This window comes from Balaenoptera borealis (assembly GCF_965194805.1).
Source record: "Balaenoptera borealis genome assembly, chromosome: 6".
Lineage (NCBI taxonomy): Eukaryota > Metazoa > Chordata > Mammalia > Artiodactyla > Balaenopteridae > Balaenoptera > Balaenoptera borealis.
The window spans coordinates 11484883-11506088 of NC_138863.1; the positions used below are offsets into that span (position 1 = coordinate 11484883).

At 39.0% G+C, this 21206-nt stretch overlaps 1 protein-coding gene across 1 annotated transcript in view; it reads right to left on the bottom strand.

Annotated features, from left to right (window-relative positions):
- The window catches only part of COL4A3 (collagen type IV alpha 3 chain), a 134085-nt gene that overhangs the window by 31579 nt on the left and 81300 nt on the right, over nt 1–21206 (bottom strand). The window contains exons 20-32 of the mRNA XM_082396164.1: nt 20855–20939; nt 19377–19412; nt 17298–17462; nt 13532–13624; nt 12934–13029; nt 9825–9895; nt 8850–9032; nt 6738–6906; nt 4549–4641; nt 3838–3939; nt 1819–1916; nt 1080–1230; nt 613–726 (exon numbers count right to left, since the gene is read on the bottom strand). Coding sequence (XP_082252290.1) covers nt 613–726; nt 1080–1230; nt 1819–1916; nt 3838–3939; nt 4549–4641; nt 6738–6906; nt 8850–9032; nt 9825–9895; nt 12934–13029; nt 13532–13624; nt 17298–17462; nt 19377–19412; nt 20855–20939 — 1456 coding nt within the window. The remainder of the gene's footprint in view (nt 1–612; nt 727–1079; nt 1231–1818; nt 1917–3837; nt 3940–4548; nt 4642–6737; nt 6907–8849; nt 9033–9824; nt 9896–12933; nt 13030–13531; nt 13625–17297; nt 17463–19376; nt 19413–20854; nt 20940–21206) is intronic.

Genomic DNA, 21206 nt, shown 5'->3' on the forward strand with positions numbered 1-21206 from the left:
AACATCTTGGCCAAAATTTTGTTTGTGAACATATAAGTATAATAGGCAAGTTCTAAAGGATTTTTTCCCCAGAAACAGTTCACAGATCTGGTTGAGAGGAGCCAAAAAGATAGTAAATTTCCCATGACTGCCTAGCCTTCATAATTTAGATTTACTTTCATACCCTTTATGTTGCTTGTAAAGCAACCAACTATGTACTTTAGTTTGTAACTTGTAAACATATACCTTTGCATACATTCACTTTGTTTCAATAATAAGGATACATTTACCACTTTAATATACCTATGAAAGTATTAAAGATAAAACTTATTTGAGAGTTTATATGTATATATATATGTAAATATACATCTGTATATATCTGCATTGTTCATATCTTCTTGCGTACAAGACACAAACCAATTTTACTGTAGTAACTTCAGGTCTCTTACTCTATAGTTGGTATTCACTGCAACAAATTCATGACAACAGGTTTTTGTTTCTGAAATCCCTTTTCCCATTGAACAGTGGTCAGGACTTGTTACCGGATAGTTCTCATGTGAAGCAGCAAAACTCAGAGCAGGAGTCCCATGTCATCTGCCCGCCTGGTGACTGGTTTCAAGGGCCTCCCCCTACCTGGTTGCCCTTTCAATCCATTTAAGCCTGGAAGTCCTTGAGCTCCACTGAGACTTTCTTTGCACCTTCCTGGGGGGCCTCTTTCTCCCGGTGGTCCAGGCAGCCCTGGATCCCCTGCAAAATAGAGTCCAAGAATACAATCGGGTGCCAAAACCCAAGGTCCTAGTATTGCTATCCCAGTCATTCTCTTATAACTTTCCCCCCTGAATCGAACTTATATTTAACACCATTGATATGTCTTATATAGAGGACACTCATTAAAAAGGAAAGAAGGAAGAAAGAAGGAACAAAGGTAGGGCAGCAATGGAATGGAAATTTGAATGGAAAGTTAATTAAGCCTCGCACGTTCAATTTATTGAGCTAGAAGTTTGAGAAGAGTTCTTCACCCCTAGAGCACCTACACATTCAATTTGCAGCATTTTAGCTGAGTTCGCAGTGGAGAAAAGTAATCACACTTGCTATTTTACCTCGTGGTCCATCAAGCCCTCCAGTTCCTGGAATTCCAGGGAGACCTGGAAGTCCAGGGAGTCCGATTTCTCCATTTTCCCCAGAGTTGCCTCTTTCTCCTGGCAAACCTGGTGCTCCTGGTTCTCCAGGCATGGCTAGTCCTGGTTCTCCCTATAGCACAGAAATTACGTTAGTTTTACTGTATCATGCTTTCAAATCCTTATTGACTATTGACTGCTCTTTAGGGCTATTTACTTGAAAATAATGTCTCCGTGATGGAGGTTCTATGTCCCTTTTGCACAGTCACCACCATTCCATCCACTTTCCTTTTTCAATTGTAGTAGCTGACTTTTTAAATAAAACTGTGCTTAGTAATTCTTCATAGCCTCCACTTTTTAAGAAGACTGTGGAATTTTCTGTAAAAAGTCTAGATGTCTCTCCTTTTGATAGTTTTTCTCATAGATATCCAAGTCTGTTTCTAGAGTTTTCCCATTTTAAGTACTCTGAATGTTTCTGAAGATTAAGGAAGAAATAGAGAGGCAGATTGGTCTTCTTACACCTTCTATTCTCCTTTCTAAAGGGGAGTGATGGTTCAGAGAAACTTTTTAAAAAGTCGGCATCTTCATCATCTACAAATATATTGACAATTTCTACACACAAAGCATCCTGACAGGTAGGAGAATCCTAACTGGCTGACTTAATCGCCCTTCCCCTCCCCTCCCCTCCCCAATATCAGTCTGAATTTTAATTCTCAAAGACCTTGACTCCTGGGAGGCCTGGCTTTCCAGGTAACCCTGGCTTTCCCATTTCTCCAGGACAGCCTGGTGATCCTTTTGTGCCTGGAAAACCTTGGTCTCCTACAGAGAAAAAATAACAAAGGTTGTAAGACAGGTCTTAAAAGATTCTGAACAGTAGCTCTTAGGTATTTTTATGAAAGTTTAAATGATGAGAATGCCAACCGCTCAATTAGCACTTTAAAAAAGTCAATTCCAAATCAGATTACATTGGTTCCCAGTTTAAAAAATTACCTTCTCCATTCTTGTTGTTTAGCACCACTAAAGTTTGACTGAGCAATTCTTTAAACCACTGATACCGATTGACCATTTGGGTGCCTTTTTTAAAAAGTATATCTTGCATACTGTGTACAGCCAAATGAATTTTTAAATGTGTCTATATATTTATGCAAGCATGACCCAGATCAAGATATAAAGCATTTCCAGCATCCAGGTAGCCTTTCTTAACATGGGTTGCTCAAGAGAATTACTTCCTAAAGCTCTATAACAGCCACTGAACATTAACTTCTCTTTTATGCATTTATAATAGGAGAGTTGAGAAAGGAGTTAACACACATCTTTTTCTCTGGTCTGTGGTTCAACAGAGGAAAGCCTGGTAGATCAAGGCTGCGTTCAGAGAGTTCCTTTGTGCCCCTAATTTGACCAATTTCATTTATTTATTTATTTTAGCTGTGTCGGGTCTTAGTTGCGGCACATGGGATCTTCGTTGTGGCATGTGGGCTCATAGTTGTGGCATGTGGGCTTCTTAGTTGCGGCATGCATGTGGGATCTAGTTCCCCGACAAGGGATAGACCCCGGGCCCCCTGCATTGTAAACACAGAGTCTTACCCACTGGACGACCAGGGAAGTCCCTGGTTTGACCAATTTGACCGATTTTAAATTCACAGTTATTTCATGGGATTCATTAGGTTCAACTGGGAAATTCTGAATCTCCACTTTCAAGAAGCCCTTATGCTAGTTCTGTTTCCCATAGTTTACAGTCTCCTTCCAGAAGGCAAATCCACAGAGTTACAAGCTAGGATGCAATTTCTCAAGGCAGGGTCCACGAAGCACTTGGCTAAAACATGGGCCAGGTTGCATTACTTCAAGATCACTGGGAAGAAATCTAAGAAACTGGAGTCAAAGCCATTCTTGGGACCATGTGAGATCATGTGGGACCATGTGATTATGTTTTCTATTTCAAATACTCATCAATTGAGATCAATATTCCTATATTTGGGCAGAACTGATGTGTGATGAACATTGCTGACATATTAATGTAAGAGATGAAGCACCAAAAAATGGATTATATTTGGATAAGCACTTTAAACAACATTGAAACAAACATGAAATTATCATAAAATCTGAAGTTCTATGGGACATCCCAGGGACTGAGATTACTCATATGTCATCCTGGAAGGACTTTGATGTATTTGTCAGCAGGGAACCTTAGGTTACTGTTTGAGTTCTTAGCATCTGGATTTCTTTGGAGTGTTTTCCGGCTTTGATGAGAAACAGCATTTTTCCCTAAAGGAAAATAACTTCCGTAATTTATTTGGGAGTATATAGGGAGATCAGCTATCGGTGATTTAACAGTTCTTTTTTTTTTTTGTTATAAAAGAAATGTATAAGGTGAAGAAATGTGTAAATGTACAAAGTACAGGCATTTATTAAGAAGAATAAATTCCTCATAATCCCGCAATCAAGAAGAATCACTATTACCATTTTAGTGAATTTCCTTATGGTTTTTTCTATGTACTTTAAAAAATATGACTGCAAAAAAAAAAAAATTAAAAAAAATATGACTGCGATGAGATTGCATAAATCAATGTGAATTCTCCCTCTTTTGCTAAAATTATTGTAAGGTTTTTTTCCCATTTAAGACTGGTGGAAAACATCATTTTAAAGGATTTAATGGATATTTCCTATAGTATTCATTATACGTATTTATATTTTATAAATATCCACAATGAACCTTATGTTTAAAAATTTTTTTTAAATTTACCCTTAGGTCCAGGAGGCCCAGGGAATCCGATTCCTGGAATTCCTGGTTCACCATCAGGCCCAGGAAGACCCAGATCACATTTTCCTGTGGATCCAGGGATACCTTAAAAACATGCATACATTTACATCAGCACCTTCCCTTTATCTTGCTTAAAACAAAATGTTTGTTTCTGGGTCATCCCAGATCTTTTTGGAAATTAAGAAATAATAACCCCACCTTCCTCCCCATTTCTATGCAATGAGCTAATCATTAGGAGGTGCAAATAATTTTGAAAATACAATTTAACTCCTAAAAAGAAATATTCTCGATATCTTGAACTATATGTCTCCCTCCATCAATGCAAAGTTAAGTTTTAGATGATGTTGGCAAAGAAGTTAAGTTTTCAAATGAAGAAGCTGTGGGAACTGTCCTGATTAAACACCAGCCCACATTCCTTGCTCCTCCACCAAAACTCCATGAAGATTGTTCTGCATTCCAATTCCTCTTAAGTAATTGTATAGATTCTGTTTTGGAATCAGAAGTACTAAAGGAATAATCTGGATAACCTCAAAGGACAACAGCAAGTCTCCTGTCTGTTGGCTTGTCCCTTCTGGCCTGCACTCTTTTCTGGAGCCAGTGACTATATGCTTTCCTTATAATGGGAGAGTTATAACTAGGAGAGTCAGGGTGCCCTCTGATGCCATGTACCAGATGTGGCAAAGGGATACTCACCAGGTGGACCTTGAGGGCCAGCATGGCCTGGGGGCCCAGGAGGTCCTGGGGGTCCTGGAACTGGTGTCAAAACACCGATTTCTCCCTTAGGACCTTAAGAAAATATGCATCATAAGATTGGCGTGCATATTGAAGCTTTTCTTTCTTCAGAAGGGAAAAACACAATTATAAGGGGTTCATAAACATACCCTAAGGAATATAAAAAATAATCTGCTTCCATAGGCTTCAAAACTGGCTTAAAGATGACCAGCTCATAGAAATTCCACCGACAAATATATGTAAGCATCTACTATTGTCTAAGCCTTGTTTTAATTAAGAGCCCAACATGCTGGTCTATTAAAAGAGAGCCTATTTTTAAAAATATTGATAATATGGAATTCAGCCTAACTGCTGGTGAATACTAGTAGGATATTTATTTATTGGGTGACTAGTATTCACAGGAAGGCAGTATGGTTTATTGGACAAAACATGAAGTGAGGCCTAACAAGTTGATCTGGGCTTGAATCTTGGCCCTACTCTTTGTAAGGTCTGTGAGCTTGGGCATGTTTTTTAACCTAAGTTCCTCATGTGTCGAGAAAATAATGCCCGCCTCACTGGTAAAGATTTGAGATAACATTCTGACCACAGTGGCCAATATTAAAAACATGTTAGTGATCAGTATTGCCCATATATTCATATATTTATAGAAAGAATAAGTTTACAGTAATGTGATGGGGAAAATTTGGTAATAATATATTTTATGACAGTGGAGTCCTTCACTAAAAATTCACATTTAGAAAGAACAGAAGAAGATTTGAAGATGGATTAGAAGAGGGTTGAGTAAACTTTTTTAGTGAAGGACCAGATAGTAAATAATTTAGACTTTATGGCCCAGGTGGTTCTCTGCTGCAATCACTCAACTCTGTTATCCTAGTGTGAGAGTAGCCAGGAACAATCTGTAAATAAATGAGCATAGCTGTGTGCCAATACAACTATATAGACACTGAACTTGAATTTTATATAATTTTTACATGTCACAAAATATTATTCAAAAGTTTTTTTCCCCAATCATTTAAAAATATAAAAACCATTCTTAGCTTGGGAACTATACATGAGTAGGAGGTGGGCTGGATTGAGACTGCGGTCTGCCATGGTTTGCCAATCCCTGGATTAGAAGAGCAGCCTCAAAGGTAAGGTGCAGAAAAAAATACACATGTATGAATAATCACAAAATAAGCTTTACATATGTGTGTGGACAGAAATGCATGCATACAATTTATAATATACTGGTGACCCTTGAACAACACGAGTTTGAACCACGAGGGTTCACTCATTCGTGGATTTTTTCAATTGTAAATACTAGAGTACTACATGAACTACAGATACAGAGGAACCACACATAGGAGGGCTGACTCTAAGCTATACACGTAGAGGGTTGCCCATCCTAACTCCCGTGTTATTTGAGGGTCACCTGTATGTGAATACTACTGGGGATACTGCACTCAAAATTTTATTCCTGGTGAGGGATGCTATAAAAAGATTTGGAGACCAGTGGTTTTTTGGGTCTCCAAAGTGATTTTAGAAGTAAAAAACGACCATGGTAGCATTATTTGTTTAACACTGTCAGTAACGTGAAATTCTCATCTTTCGCCATGTTCTCCACCACGGATAAACATTGAGGATCAGATCCCTCCTGAATCCCGCAACTACGTTCAGTATACGTGGATCCCAAAATTAACGGGACTTTATTATCAAGACAGCTTTTCTTCATTTGTCTTAGATATTTTGAAGTTTTATTTAGAAACCATTTATGAGGTTATGAATCAAAAAGAACAAATTTGCAATAACATGAGTGGGCCCTGGGCCCAGGAAGAGGCTTCCCAAGATCAATCCTATAGGTTTTTGCCTTCCCTTTGTTTATCGTAACTAACTTCCACTCATCTCTTAGGATCTATTCACTCCGTGTATTTATATCAGTAATGGATATAGACGATTCCTAGGAAATTTCAGCTGTACTGCTCAGTAACAGGGGAAAAGAGGATTATCTCTACCATATCCTACATGTTATTTCCCAGTGTCTACAAGTTGACATCGTCTATTTACTAGAAGCATGTTTCTATACGTTCATTAGTCTTGAGGGAGTTTCACTAGCACTAGGAACCATCAACCCACTCCACAGGAAAACAGGACTGGAAAGAAAACTAACCAACCGGCTTCTCCAGGTGGTCCAGGGGCTCCAGGAAGTCCTTGGGTGCCCTTTGGACCAGGCTCTCCCCAAGGTCCATAGTTGGATGGTCCAGCCGGTCCTGCAGGTCCTGGGGACCCAGGGATGCCAGGATCCCCTGGAAGACCCTGGTCCCCCTTCTCCCCACTCAGGGCCTGTATCAATAGAAATATGTTTGGATAGTGATTCATCCAGTATCCCTTTACACAGGCTAACCTCACCATGAATATGAATACCAGTTAGGTTGTCATGGAGAAGATCTTGAATTAAAAAGCAGTTGTTACCTGAAGGGCATTGTTCCTAAAATAAGAGCACTGAATGATGTCTGTTGTTTTGCCCTTTGGAATCCAGCAACATTTCATTAACTCTGTTGAGTCCCACTTGAGGTGTCCTACAATGGGATGCCACATATGACAACAGCCCCAAAAACTTAGCTCAAATTGGCCAACAACTCAAATGGCATTAGAGGTGACATTCATGTTACTGGCACATTTCTAAAATAAAACCAGTAGAGCAAACTTTAATTTGATTGGTTTTTCACCAGGTATTTTCATTAAAAAGGAGATAGTCTATCTATAGTAATTTTTTTCTTATAAAATATCTTTTTTGGTTGTTAATTTCATAGTCTGTCACTTTGAAAATGAGTTATTTTAAAGAAGTTGAATTTGACAAAATAATCGAAGCTCCCCTTCTTCTCCAACATGGCCCCAAATAATAAATTTGACTGGATTTTTCATTGTTCAGTGTCAATGGGGGACTGACTAATCCTTCTTTTATAATTGCAGGGTGTAAGACTCAAATCAGTTCCTTGATTTTCTCTTACTTTCTGGGACTTCTTTACCAGAACTAATAAAAAAAATTAGGGCGATGTAAATGGGAGCATCACGTGAACTGTCTTGATACTAGACCAAAAGAGTTCCAGACTCCAGCCCTCTTTAAGCATAACTGCCACTCTGGAGGGGCAGCTGACAGTTTGCCAAAGAGAGTCTGAAACATTGGCCCTGCTAGCTGCTTCCACTCAAAAAGCATTTTGTAGTTAAAAGGTTTAGGAAAGTCTGCATGTCATATCCACAACCTGGGGAGTCACTACTCATATTCTCATATTAAAGGGTCTGTGAATGAATCTTTAAATTTGTTTGACAAGGTACTCTGCTTGAGGTGAAACCCTTTGTATTGGACGACACTGATGAACCCTGGGAGAAACCGGTATTTCATAAAACAGGCTGGGCAGCATGTCTCGCAAACTTCTCAGATCCATGCGATAGGTTCTCGGCCTCTGCCTCTATGACATTTAAAAGTAGATTCTGGGGACGAAGTGAGAGAGCGGCATGGACTTATATATACTACCAAATGTAAACTAGACAGCTAGTGGGAAGCAGCCGCATAGCACAGGGAGATCAGCTCGGTGCTTTGTGACCACCTGGAGAGGTGGGATAGGGAGGGTGGGAGGGAGTCGCAAGAGGGAGGAGATATGAGGATATATGTATATGTATAGCTGATTCCCTGTGTTATAAAGCAGAAACTAACACACCATTGTAAAGCAATTATACTCCAGTAAAGATGTCAAAAAAAAAAAAAAGATCCTGGTAGGAACCTCTCACTTGAACATGTGAGAGATTCCATCCCATGAAAAGAGACAGAATTATATAAACTTAAATATGGTAAATGACAAAACATTTACCCAAATGACAAAACCCTAAATATTCTGTCCTCTTATGCATTTATTTTTACTTAAAAGAATGAACATTGTCCCCCAAAATGTTGACTAAAACTTTCCATTATTAATCATTTTCTGAACTTCCCTATAAACTCATTTGATACAAATGTGGAATTGTAACTTGTGTATGAAACAAGGTCATTATCAATGTAGAATTTTCCATGGGCTAAAAAAACCATGGAGTGCTATTTATTTTGTCAAAATACTATAAATATTTGTTCGGGTTGTTACGGCTCTTTTGAAGATGCCTCATCCTGCAGTTAGAGGGATGAACTGTGCTGAATGGCCAACAATTTTTTGAAAAGAAATCATCTGATGTCTTAACTTTAGAGCCCTTCATTCAGAGGGAGGGTAATTTGAAAAAAGTTGCTCGATACCAACCGGTTCTCCCTTAGGTCCTGGTAATCCTTTTACTCCCGGAGTTCCAGGAATTCCATCCAAGCCCTTTCTTCCAGGATGTCCTCGGAGCCCTGGATCCCCTGGGGCACCCACTTGTCTCTCTGGCTGAGATGCTTCACCTTTTTCTCCTTTAAGTCCTGGGTGACCCTGAGCACCCAGGAATCCCTAGGGTGGTACAAAAATGAGTCTACCTTGCATTTGGGTACAGTTCTTGTGTCAATATTAAAACATGTCAATAAGAACTTTTCAGTTTTAATGAACATGAATTTTTTTCCAGACCCTTGCTTTGGCCCACAAGTAAAATTTCAAGCTTTTTGGCTTTATTTTTTCTTCCAAAACTATAAAAAAATTCAATTAGTGTAATTCAATGCAATATATATACAATAATATAATTCAATATGATACAACCTTCATCATAATTCAGATTATGTTAGAATATTGGTAAATTTCAATATGCATCTATGGATAATTTGATTTAAATATACTTATCCAAGTGTAACTTTCTGATTTTAATTTTTTAACAACTTTATTAATGTATAATTTACATATTATAAAATGAATCTTTTGTAAGAATACAGTTCAATGATTTTTAGTAAATTTACACATTCATGCCACGATCACCACAATCCAGTGTTAAGACGTTTCCACCACTCCTCCAAATTCCCTCAAATCTATTTGCAGTCCATCCCTGTTCCCAACCGCAGCCCCAGGCAACCACTGATCAGCTTTGTCTCTGATACCATTTGAAATGATTATAAATTCATTAATTCATTCACTTATTCTTTCGCACATCATTCATTTATTCATTCAATCAGCAAGTATCTACTAAGTGCTTTACTATTAAGTGCTCCTTGCCAGGCACCAAACTGACAACCTATATGGGGTGCAACCATATTTCCAGAGTGCTCCATTTTCCAAATTGAAACTAAATAAAGCTTTAAAACCATGAAATCTTACTGGAAATCCTGGAAGACCAGCGCTTCCTGGGGACCCTGGGATTCCTTTAATGCCAGCTGCCCCTTGTCTTCCTGAAAGCAGTAAATTATTAAGTATACATTGAACACAAACTCTGAATAGCCAGGGTAATGCAGTATGTGAAGAAAACAGGATGTTTTCTTCTGAAGAAAGAAAATTTCTTTATTAAAACACACAGTGCAAGGTAAGAATGGGAGTAAATAACTGGAATAAGAGATAACATTCAAAACAAGAACTCTTAAATTTTAGCTTCCTGAAATTCTTGTCTTTATAATTTTAAGGAGACACATTTATTTCTTCTAATGATAAAAGTAATGGGTGTTCATTGTAAAAAAAAAATTATAGAGAAAGAAGAGAATAAAAATCACACATACGGGGGTGGTGGTGGTGTGATGAATTGGGAGACTGGAATTGACATATATATACACTAATATGTATAAAATAGATAACTAATAAGAACCTGCTGTATAAAAATAAAATAAAATAAAATTCAAAAAAAAATCACGCATAAATCTACCACCAGAAGACAGTATTTGCTAAAATTTTCATGTGCATTACTCATAAAATTTTATATCCATAAATGCATAGGACTCATAATACACTTTTTTGGAATCATACTGTACATATGGCAATAAATATGGACTTATAGCTTCCCTTTAAATGGCTGCATGGTAGCCTATTGTATGGGTGAACCATCATTCATTCAGCTAACAGCTATTTTTAGACATTTAGATTGTCTTATTCAACTTTAGTTGTTGTAAACAATGCTATGATAAATACCTCTGGATATTTAGTTCTGCACATTTATCCAATGATTTCCTTTACAATAAATTGCTAAAAGTGTAACTGCAGGTCCAAACAGGTACAAATCTTTCTGAGGCTTTGTATATCGGTTGCCAAATTGCGTTTTACTGTATTATTTCATACTTCCTCTATTTAAATATCTCTGTAAAGAGGATCCCTGTAGAGGATCTTTTGGATGGATCTCAGGTCAGTTTATTAACAAATGTTTATTCAGATTTTTTTTTTTGCAAGATTTAAGCCAGGAGAATTTTTTGTAAAGTAATCCAAACAGTTTTACTGCTTATGCATCTCTTTGAGCTGTACCTGTAGTACCTCAAATGTAGGAAAACCAAGGAAAATACAGCAATGCGACTGGTTGGTTAGCAGCAGTCAGCTGCCCGCCTGCATCACTAGCCTTGGGCCAGAGATCACTCTGGGGATGCAGGAAAATTACGATGGCTTTCCTTTTGTTCTTTGCCTTCCTCCCTTCCTTTTAGTTTGTGTTTTAACATTTCCCCCAGAGACTTGGGCGTCAAATAGGAGCTGTATGAAAAACACTTCCCCCTGTTCTTTGCCCCATCCTTTCCTGTCAGGCTTGTCTCAGGGAGTCAGGGCGCAGTGACTGCAAAGTAACTAAGGCCTTCATGAAGAAGTGGGTAGGATTTGAGGATGACAAAGGATCCCTGCCCTAATGCATGTCCTCTACTGGCTGGCCACAGTGCTCGTAGCTGCCACCATGAGCCTTTCTTCTTTGGACTGAGACCAAGCCTCCCCGAAGACCCTGTGTCAATGCAAATGTCTACTGGATGGTTGGTAACATGCAAACATGCTCTTATCTCCAAAGGTAGAGCTTTGGATTAACTTGGCTCAAAGGGCAGCGCCTGGTACAGCAATTAAGGGGTGCCAGTGTAGAAGGCGGGAGCATGTCTCCAGAGGAGAGTGTCTGGACTGGAGTCAGGCTCTACCACTTATTAGCTATGTCATCTGATACCTCAGCTTCCTCACCTGTTAAATGGGGTTAATGTAACACTTAGCTCTAGGGTTGACATGAGGAATAAGGGATGGAGGCACAGAAGACATCTAGAACCATGCCTAGCGCACTGAGCAAGGGCTCTGTAACTTGAGGGCTCTTATTAGTTAATGAGAAATCATTTGAGGATGGTGTCTATAGACCAAGGTGCTAATGGCAGAACCTAGATGGTGTGTGATACCACGTGAAGGCCCTGGGTAGCCAGCAGAGTGGCACAGGGGCAGAGGAACCCAACGAATAAAATAGACTTTTTCTACTTCAAGGCTTTGTCCGTGGTCCTTTCTATGACCAGGGAAGGGGAAGGTGGGAGAGCAGAGGCAGAGACAGCCTGGAGCAACAGTGTTGAGCTGGAGAGTCCTGGTCTGGCACAGACGTCGACAAGGGAAGCGACATATGCTTTATTTAGTCCTCAGGATATTGGCCTCTGAAATGTTTCTTCCTTCAGAAGTTGACGGCTAATATTTTTTAAAAACATGAGATTTCAGAAAAAAAAATATCCCAATTTTATTCTTCCCATGAAAAATTGGAAGATTAGCACAGAGCCTAAAAGGCTGCCAAGTAACAACAGGCTGGAGTTGAGTGCCTGATGGCACCTTCCCATTTACTGCGTAGCCCCTGCAGTTTACTGCGGTCCTCACCACTCCTTATCTTTCCCGGCACTGGGGCCATTGGTGGAGTTTGTTATCGTGCTTGTACGGTTAAGAATAATGTGAAATAGTGCATGTGCCCATGATGATATCAAAAGGGGGGACATGAAAAATTAGACTGAGAAGGGTCATGTCTCTTGAAAAAAAGAATGGGAGAGAGTTTCTTTCTTTTTTTTTTTTTGGCCACGTCTCTCGGCCTGCAGGATCTTAATTCCCCAACCAGGGATCAAACCCTTACCCCCTGCAGTGGAAGCCCAGAGTCTTAACCACTGGACTGCCAGGGAAGTCCCAGGGGCTTATTTCTTTATGGAAGAAAAAAGTGGTGTGTGTTTGGTATGGCTGCTTCACTCCTCCGAGTTACCAGCTGGTCCCCTGTAGAAAAGTGAGCTTACAGTTCCTGGATAACACAGTGGTTTGCTAGAGTTCAGCAACTAAGACGGAATAAGGGGAAATGCCAGCTTTTATGGGATTTTTGGCTTACTTTATGTGAACAGAGTGTGTTTCTGAAAGTCTCCCTCCAAATTCATATAAACCACATCCTGACATCTAGCAGTCTGATGCCTTTTTTTCCTGCCCAATGAATCGACCCTTTCGGTACTTGAAAAGATACTCGTGTGCAAATTGTCTGTACCTGGGAATCCTTTTACGCCATCTAACGCCGGCAATCCTGGGGGGCCTGGAGGCCCCGGGACACAAGGACACTGTGTGCACAAAAGGCCCGGCTCTCCTGCAATGAGAACACGCTTGCATCACTCACAAACCCATGCCGAGTCCTTAGAAAGGACAGATGTTTTCCAACCACACGAGCATTTGTTGCATCTAAAAATTTTTTTCGTGTAGTGAAAATCATTTAGGACATTGTACATATTAATAAAAACATCATTCATCTATTATATCTGCTTACTTTATCTGAGCTTATTTTTTTGCGTTCTGAGAGAGGAAATCCCAAGAGCCTAGTATTAAATATTTACTATTTCAGTGTTTCTCTCCTTGAGTGCAGGCTACAACCCACATTCTAGGAAGAGCCAATGATTTATTGCACAGGTGCTAAATAAATGATTCATTTCCAGATAAATAAATACCGTTAGGTAATCCTTTTGGAAAAGAAGCCGTCTCTGACTGTCTGCTATTTTGGGGTCATTGTTGTCTCAGGGAAATATAAAATCAGTGATAATAAAGATGATGAGAATGGCTTACGCTAGTAGAGAAACATCACTGATTGAACCAACCTTTGGGCCCATCAACTCCTGGGATTCCTGGAGACCCTGTATGGCCTGGAAGTCCACCGTCTCCAGGTGGACCTCTGCGAAAAACAATACCACCTACAAAGAGAAAACACCAAAGCTAGTTTTTTATTTCTTTAAGTATTTTCTTCAATTAGCAAGTGTTTTAGTAATGTCTTTATTTTATATGCATTTCCCCATCTCTGTTTTGGAAGCTGAGTCTTGTGAAGGTTGTCCGCCACTGAAAAGACTGACCAGCTTTTCCTTTCACGTTACACATGTGATATTTTTAATAAGGAAGCAGTGGTTCTTTGAAAGCTCAGTAGATGGTATTTATTGGCACGTGATCAACCCATGCTATCTTATTCAGTTGTTTTCAATTATTCCAAGACTAGCCCTTTAGCATCTTTAGGCAAAAGGTCAGATCTCATTCTTCTGTGTATCTCCGATACATTGTATTTTCCTGACAGATTGTAGATGTTTCATCTCTACGGAGTGCAAAAATGGATTCTGACTTGGGCATCATCTGTTTTCTCCTCATTGCTTATTCACATCAACAGAGTTTGTCATTCTTTTTAAAAAATTTTTTTTATTGAAGTATAGGTGATTTACAACGTTTCAGGTGTATAACAAAGTGATTCAGTTTTACATATATATGTATATATATATATTCTTCAGATTCTTTTCCATTATAAGTTATTACAAGATATTGAATATAGTTCCCTGTGCTATACAGTAGGTCCTTGTTGTTTATCTGTTTTATATATGGTAGTGTGTATCTGTGAATCCCAAATTCCCAATTCATCCCTTACCTGCTCCTTTCCCCTTTGGTAACTGTAAGTTTGTTTTCTATGTCTGTGAGTCTATTTCTGTTTTATAAATAAGTTCATTTGTATCATTTTTTTAGATTCCACATATAAGTGATACCATATGATATTTGTCTTTCTCTGTCTGACTTACTTCACTTGTATGACGATCTCTAGGTCCATCCATATTGCTGCAAATGGCATTATTGAATTATTTTTTATGGCTGAGTAATATTCCATTATATATATATATGTGTGTGTGTATATATATATATATACACATACCATATCTTCTTTATCCATTCATCTGTCAACGGACATTTAGGTTGCTTCCTTGTCTTGGCTACTGTAAATAGGGCTGCTACGAACATTGGGATGCATGTATCTTTTCGAATTAGAGTTTTCATCTTTTCTGGATATATGCCCAGGAGTGGGATTATTGGATCATATGGTAGAGTTTGTCATTCTTAAAGCAGCTTTTCAAGAAAGCTGTTCCCAGTCTTCCACATACATCTGCTATTATAATGGTAGGGTCAATAGTTAATTCTCTCAAATTGCTGTGTTCTATGATCTAATTTTTGGTCTTGCCATTTCCAATATAGGTTGAAGGCAATGCTGATGAAACTAAATATGTACAAACAGTACCTATAGCTTCCCCAAATTTCAGAGCAACAGGTAACAGTGGAAACATTTAATTTGGATGGAATATGTATGTGTTATATTATGTCTGTTCCATTATGAAAAGAACGCTTATTTTGTGATCCAGTTATCTGTGTCTCTAAGTTGAATGGGTAGTTATCTCTGAACAGTAAAATCTACTTCCACTTATAAAACAAATACATCATAGGGATGAAATATACAGCGTGGTAACTATAGTTAATAATACTGTATTGCATATTTGAAAGTTGTTAAGAGAATAGGTCTTAGAAGTTCTCATCACAAGAGAAAAATTGTAACTACGTATGGTGACAGACACTAACTAGACACTGTGATGATCATTTCATAATATATACAAATATTGAATCAATATGTTGTACCCCTGAAACTAATATAATGTTGTACGTCAATTATACTTCAATAAAACAAACTGAATTTAAAAAATAGAAAAAAAAGTAAAATATTATGGCACTTTTATACTTAATGTAGACTCATGTATACTTTTACATTTATACATTTGTAGATACTTATACATTTTCATATTCATTTCATATTTAATTCAACAAATATTTGAGTACCTACAATGTTCCAGCCCCCATGCTGTATGCTGGGCTTCAAAGAGTAAATGAGACACTCCCTGACCTCAACGAGCTTTGAGTCTTATAGGGGAAACTGACTCAGACAAGCAATGTGGAAAATTCTATGATCAGGATAAACTTGAGTGTTATAAGAGGTAGGTGGGCTCAGTGAAAACTTTCTGCAGGACTCTGAAGCTCCAAAAGGAAGGACAGATAGGTGTTGCTTAGAGAAGAAAGGGTAAGAAACAAGAACAGTCTCTGAAGGGCGAGGGAGCATGGTGCCTTTGGAGAGGGAGCTGCTCCACGGCAGGTGCCCTGTGGGCCGGATCCTGATTTGAACGTTCCTGAGCTTCGTGAGCTGCACATATCAGGCTTGTCATCGATAAAATGAGGACACAAAACCTACACCTGGAAAAAGACTTGGAGGGCTAGAAGTTGTTCAAATCCCTGATATACAGTAAAGTATTTTTGTTGAATTTTGTTTTGCTTAGTTTTCCACATAGATCCACTCCATAGCTTAACAGCTTGTTCTTAGACATTGTCTTCTATTAATAGGATAATTTCTTAGATTGTTGTTAGCCTAAAGGAAAGCTTTCATTTATTTATATTTATTTCTTTATTTATTTAGGCCGTGATGCGCTGCTTCTGGGATCTTAGTTCCCTGACCAGGAATTGAGCCCGGGCCACGGCAGTGAAAGTGCCGAATCCTAACTACTAGAACACCAGGGAACTCCCTCTATTTTTAATATTGCTCATATAACTAGACACTTAACTGAATTATTTTATTAATACTAAGAGTTTTCCAGATTATTCTTTTTCATTTTCTATGTTTATAATTATATTGTCTATAAATAATGTTTCTTCCTTTCTTAAAAAGATCACTGACCCATGGAAGATTCTTAAGGCTAGTAGGAGGGTTGGGTATAAAACACAAGACCTCCCAGGAACCTGCCAGGAAAGGCATTTTAAAATATATAGAGCGATCTGTATGTTCCTGAGGTTCTATATACCTATCAGCCACACACAGAATGCTAAGTGGCTCTATCAGGGGATGGAGAGAAAAGGATAACTTCATCAGAACTTCCAGGTACCGCTTCAGAGCCTCTGGGCTGCAGCTCTGTGGTTTCTGACCCACTTTGCCTGGCAGCATCTTGCCTTGGTCCATGTTGCACACCTCTAGCCTCCTGTCCTGGGGCTTCCCTGCTGAGGACAAGCCACGGGATGCCCCAGGAGCCATGCCAACACAGCCTGGAAGTGTGTGTCTGTGGGGGGATGTGGGTGGGGATGGTAGGGTGTTCGTCCCGTCCTGTGGGGCACAACTTTGACCCATGCGAAATAGCGGCTGGTGGGGAAATTCTTGCCTCTTTGTCCCCCGCAGGAAAGATTATCCTGAGACAAAGTTATACAGCTTCTTGGAAGATAGTCTCCAGGGACTGAATGAGCAGTTGCACTTGGCCTAGGCCAACTTGATAATGGTCCTTCCTTCCCTGCTTCCCTCCCCTTGTTCCTGCCTCCTGCTCCACCCTCTGTGGGAACTCAGGCTAACACTGGGCTGTGCTTACAAAGTAGCCCTGCCACCGTAGCTGCTTCCACAGATAGCTAACAAAATGAAACTCCAGTGGAAAGAGAACTCCTACGGTCCACACTGATGGCCAAGCTGCGTGTAAGGTTCATCGCCCCCGATGGGCACATCGCTGTCACCGGGCAACGTACGCAAAAGGGCATCTTTACCTGGTGGTCCTGGAGGTCCTGGCAACCCTGTAGGGCCTGGTGAACCAGGATAGCCAGGGGACCCGGGAAGCCCCGCTGCGTTCTTTCCTGGGGGTCCTCGCTCCCCTTTACTTCCTTTTACTCCTGGTACTCCAGGGGCTCCTTGGAGGCCAGGCCTTGATGACCCTTGGAGAAAATAATCATTTATTGTTTTTTAAATGTTTCCATGATTAATATACGTTTGTTTTTCAATTGCAAAAAGTGATATATTCTTATAAAAGTTGTACAATTGAAAAGTATATAGAGCATATAAAAGTGAATTATCTTATGTCCCTTATCTGTGGCCTTGTTAAACTATCACAATACAGCAGAGCTCAGACATTCCATTCCAATAAGGTAATTTATGTGACTTATTACAAGGGGTTGAAACAGAGGTTGGGATGCACTGTAGTCTCTTTTTTTTTTTTTTTTTAATTTATTTTTGGCTGTGTTGGGTCTTCGTTTCTGTGCCAGGGCTTTCTCTAGTTGTGGCAAGCGGGGGCCACTCTTCATCGCGGTGCGTGGGCCTCTCACTATCGCGGCCTCTCTTGTTGCAGAGCACAGGCTCCAGACGCGCAGGCTCAGTAGTTGTGGCTCACGGGCCCAGCTGCTCCGTGGCATGTGGGATCCTCCCAGACCAGGGCTCGAACCCGTGTCCCCTGCATTGGCAGGCAGATTCTCAACCACTGCGCCACCAGGGAAGCCCCAGCGCTGTAGTCTCTTGATTCAAAAGGACTTCAGGAGAAATTCTTCAGTATATGTTATTTTATAAACTTTTTGTATTAGAGACTAGAAGATGCCTATCTTTCAGTGTCTCAAATGAGAAAGAGAGAAAATTGTAATTGGACTTTAATCTTGCCAATCATCTTAGTTATATTAAAGGGTACCCTGAGGGAGGCAGGCATCTCCTGGGGGAGAAGCCATGCCAGGTGATACAAAACCCCCTTCCTCTGTCCCTCCTAAAGTGACCCGGATGTGAGAAGGGCAGTCTCAAATCTCTGCCTCATAGTTAAGAATCTCTGCTGAGAAACCAGTGGGGGTAATATCCGATTATTTCTGATTATTGAGCATGAAGATTTTGGCTTAAAGGCTAATAATCCTTCGGATTGACATCTGTTTTAGAGTTTTTAATTTTCACTTGCTGGCTTTTTAAACCATCCTATTCATTACTTGGAAGGAAGTCTTTCTTAATATTTGGTCAGACCTTTAAAATCCCCTTTTGCATCATTTCAACTTCAAGAAATACCTGCTGTTAAGAGCTTGGTATATATTTTTCCATGCATATGCAAGTACACATAATATTTATCCATTTATCTTTTTCTTTTGCAATAGGATTATAATATACATGTAGTTCTTCAATCTGTTTAATTTTAATTCATTTTCAAAATTATGAAATAGTTTAAATATACAGCATAGTACAGAGAAAAATATAATCAATGGCAGGGCTTACCAAATCTTTGCTATTTTGTTCTTAGTTTTGTCTCCTTTACAAAGTGACACATTACAGGATGACAGTTATAACTGAGGCTACTGTGGTTAATCTTTAACCATCCTTGATCCCATTCTTCTTCCTCTCTCAAGAGGCAACCACTCTAATGACTCACGGATATTTTTCCACTTCACAGAATTGTCTATGTACCACAAACAATATATGTTAAAAATTAAAACTTTACACAAAAGCTGTAATTTATGTGTCTTTAGGAAACTTGTGATACACTATGAAAACTATCATTTTAAGCAGCCTAGTTGCCATAAAATTATTGTTTTTATATCTCTGTGCCTCTTCTGAGTTTCAAGCTTTCTGCTCCTTACACTGAAGTTACTGTCTTACACTTAGTTAAAACTACTGAGAGGTAAAAAAGAGCATTTCTATAATACTTTGTGTCAGTTTCCACTCCCTTTTCCCCTGCAGGTCACAAAGGTAATGATTAAGAAGTTGGAAACACTTGTATATCAATTAATGAAACATTTGTCTTATGTAAATACTGTAGACTCACTAGAGGGCAGTGTGTTTTCCGTTTAATAGCGTTTGTATTGGTATCCCGAGAAACATATACCTACCAGGACTTCCAGGGGCTCCGGGGGGACCACTGGGACCTGTGAATGCATAATAGCAATTAATTGTTTACAAAGATGTAAATATCCCCTCCCCCCCGTTATTGAAATCTTGGATGACAATATAATAATAATATAACAATACATTTTTCATACTTTTTCTCCACTCTCACATAGGTAAATATGAGAAAACTTCCCTCATTTAAACAAACTGTAAAGAAGAAACTAAGTTCATCTTAGATGTCTAGCACTCAAAAGAGGGGAGGGAAGAGAGACAGGGGTAGGGGATAAGGGACATGAACTACTATGTATAAAATAAATAAGCAGCAAGGATATATGGTACAGCAGAGAGAAATATAGCCATTTTTTGTAATAACTTTACATGGAGTATAATCTACAAAAATATTGAATCACTATGTTGTACACCTGAAACCAATATAATATTGTAAATCAACTATACTTCAATTTTTTTAAAAAAGTAAATCATGCTACTTTACCATCTTCAAATAATTCAACAAGACACTTCCTAAGAGTCTGCTCTGTGTTTGGTATTTTGCTGGGATGATTCAGATGCCAGAATATCAAATAGCTGGAATTGTCAAGAATATGAGTTTGGTCTGGATCCATCTCAGATCGCTTATAGCTGTAACACTGAGTAGGGCTCCAATTCTTTGATGTATATGAGTGATTTATAGTAAGCATATCAGATTTTTAAAAATCTATGTCTAATATTTATCTGTCCATTTGTTTAAGTACATTGAGACTTTTACCTCTCTTAAGTAAAATTCTTCTTTGAAATCTTATTTATATCAATAATTTTCCTAGATCAGTGGTTCTTAATCCTGTTGCACATTAGAATTAATCTGGGGAGCTTTTACGATCTGCCAGTATCCAGGGCCCTCCTCCAGGCAATTAAATCAGAATCACAGGGATGGGACCTGGACATGGGTCTTATTTAGCAGTTCCTGGGGATTCTAATGCGTACTAAGAGATAAGAGCTATTAGCCAAGATCTTTGCAATCTATCAAAGGGGATAGAACATAAGTAAATGTGACTTTAATTCATGGTGCTGGAAGTCACAAAACCAGGACATCAGTTCCTTCTTGTCACTATTTGTGTGGATTTGCTCAAATTATAGCTCTTCAGGGGCTCCATTTTCTCTTTTGTATCCCACTGAGATTGCTGGTTTCGGATACTCCCTCCTCCTGCTCTCCAGCCATGTTTGTGTCTTCCTACCAGACTTGAACGTTATGCTTTCCTACATAAAGATAATTCAGTTACCTTCTACTGTATACCACCTATGGAATTTTCTTATGAAAGTATGAAGATTAGGAAACACCAGAAAATATCATCACCTATGAACATTAGGAGACCTCCCTTCTCCTCTTGCCAATTCTGGGTCTGTAAACACATGCTATACATTTTGCCTTGAAAGAAAGACATGGAATGATCAGCAAATGCTTTAGGAAGAAATTTATTCTCACCCTGTGGGCCAGGAGCTCCCTTGGGCCCTGGTGGGCCTGGAATTCCTTCATCTCCCTTTTCCTGGTATGCATCATAATATTCTGTCTTAAAGGAAAAAGAAATTAATAAAGAAAAAAGACAGCTATTTATGGACAGCTCGCCAAATGCAATTACTTCCATTTCTTCTTTTTTGGCTAGAATGATACTTTCCTTATTTTCCTGAATTCATAGGTTTATGTGTTAGAAGGATATGGCAGTTAAGTATATGGGATGGATACATTGAAAAATAAAAGTTAATCTGGTATCATGATATCATATATTTCATGGACTTTCAATTAGAAATACATTTTATAATGTGGCCCAAATCACATA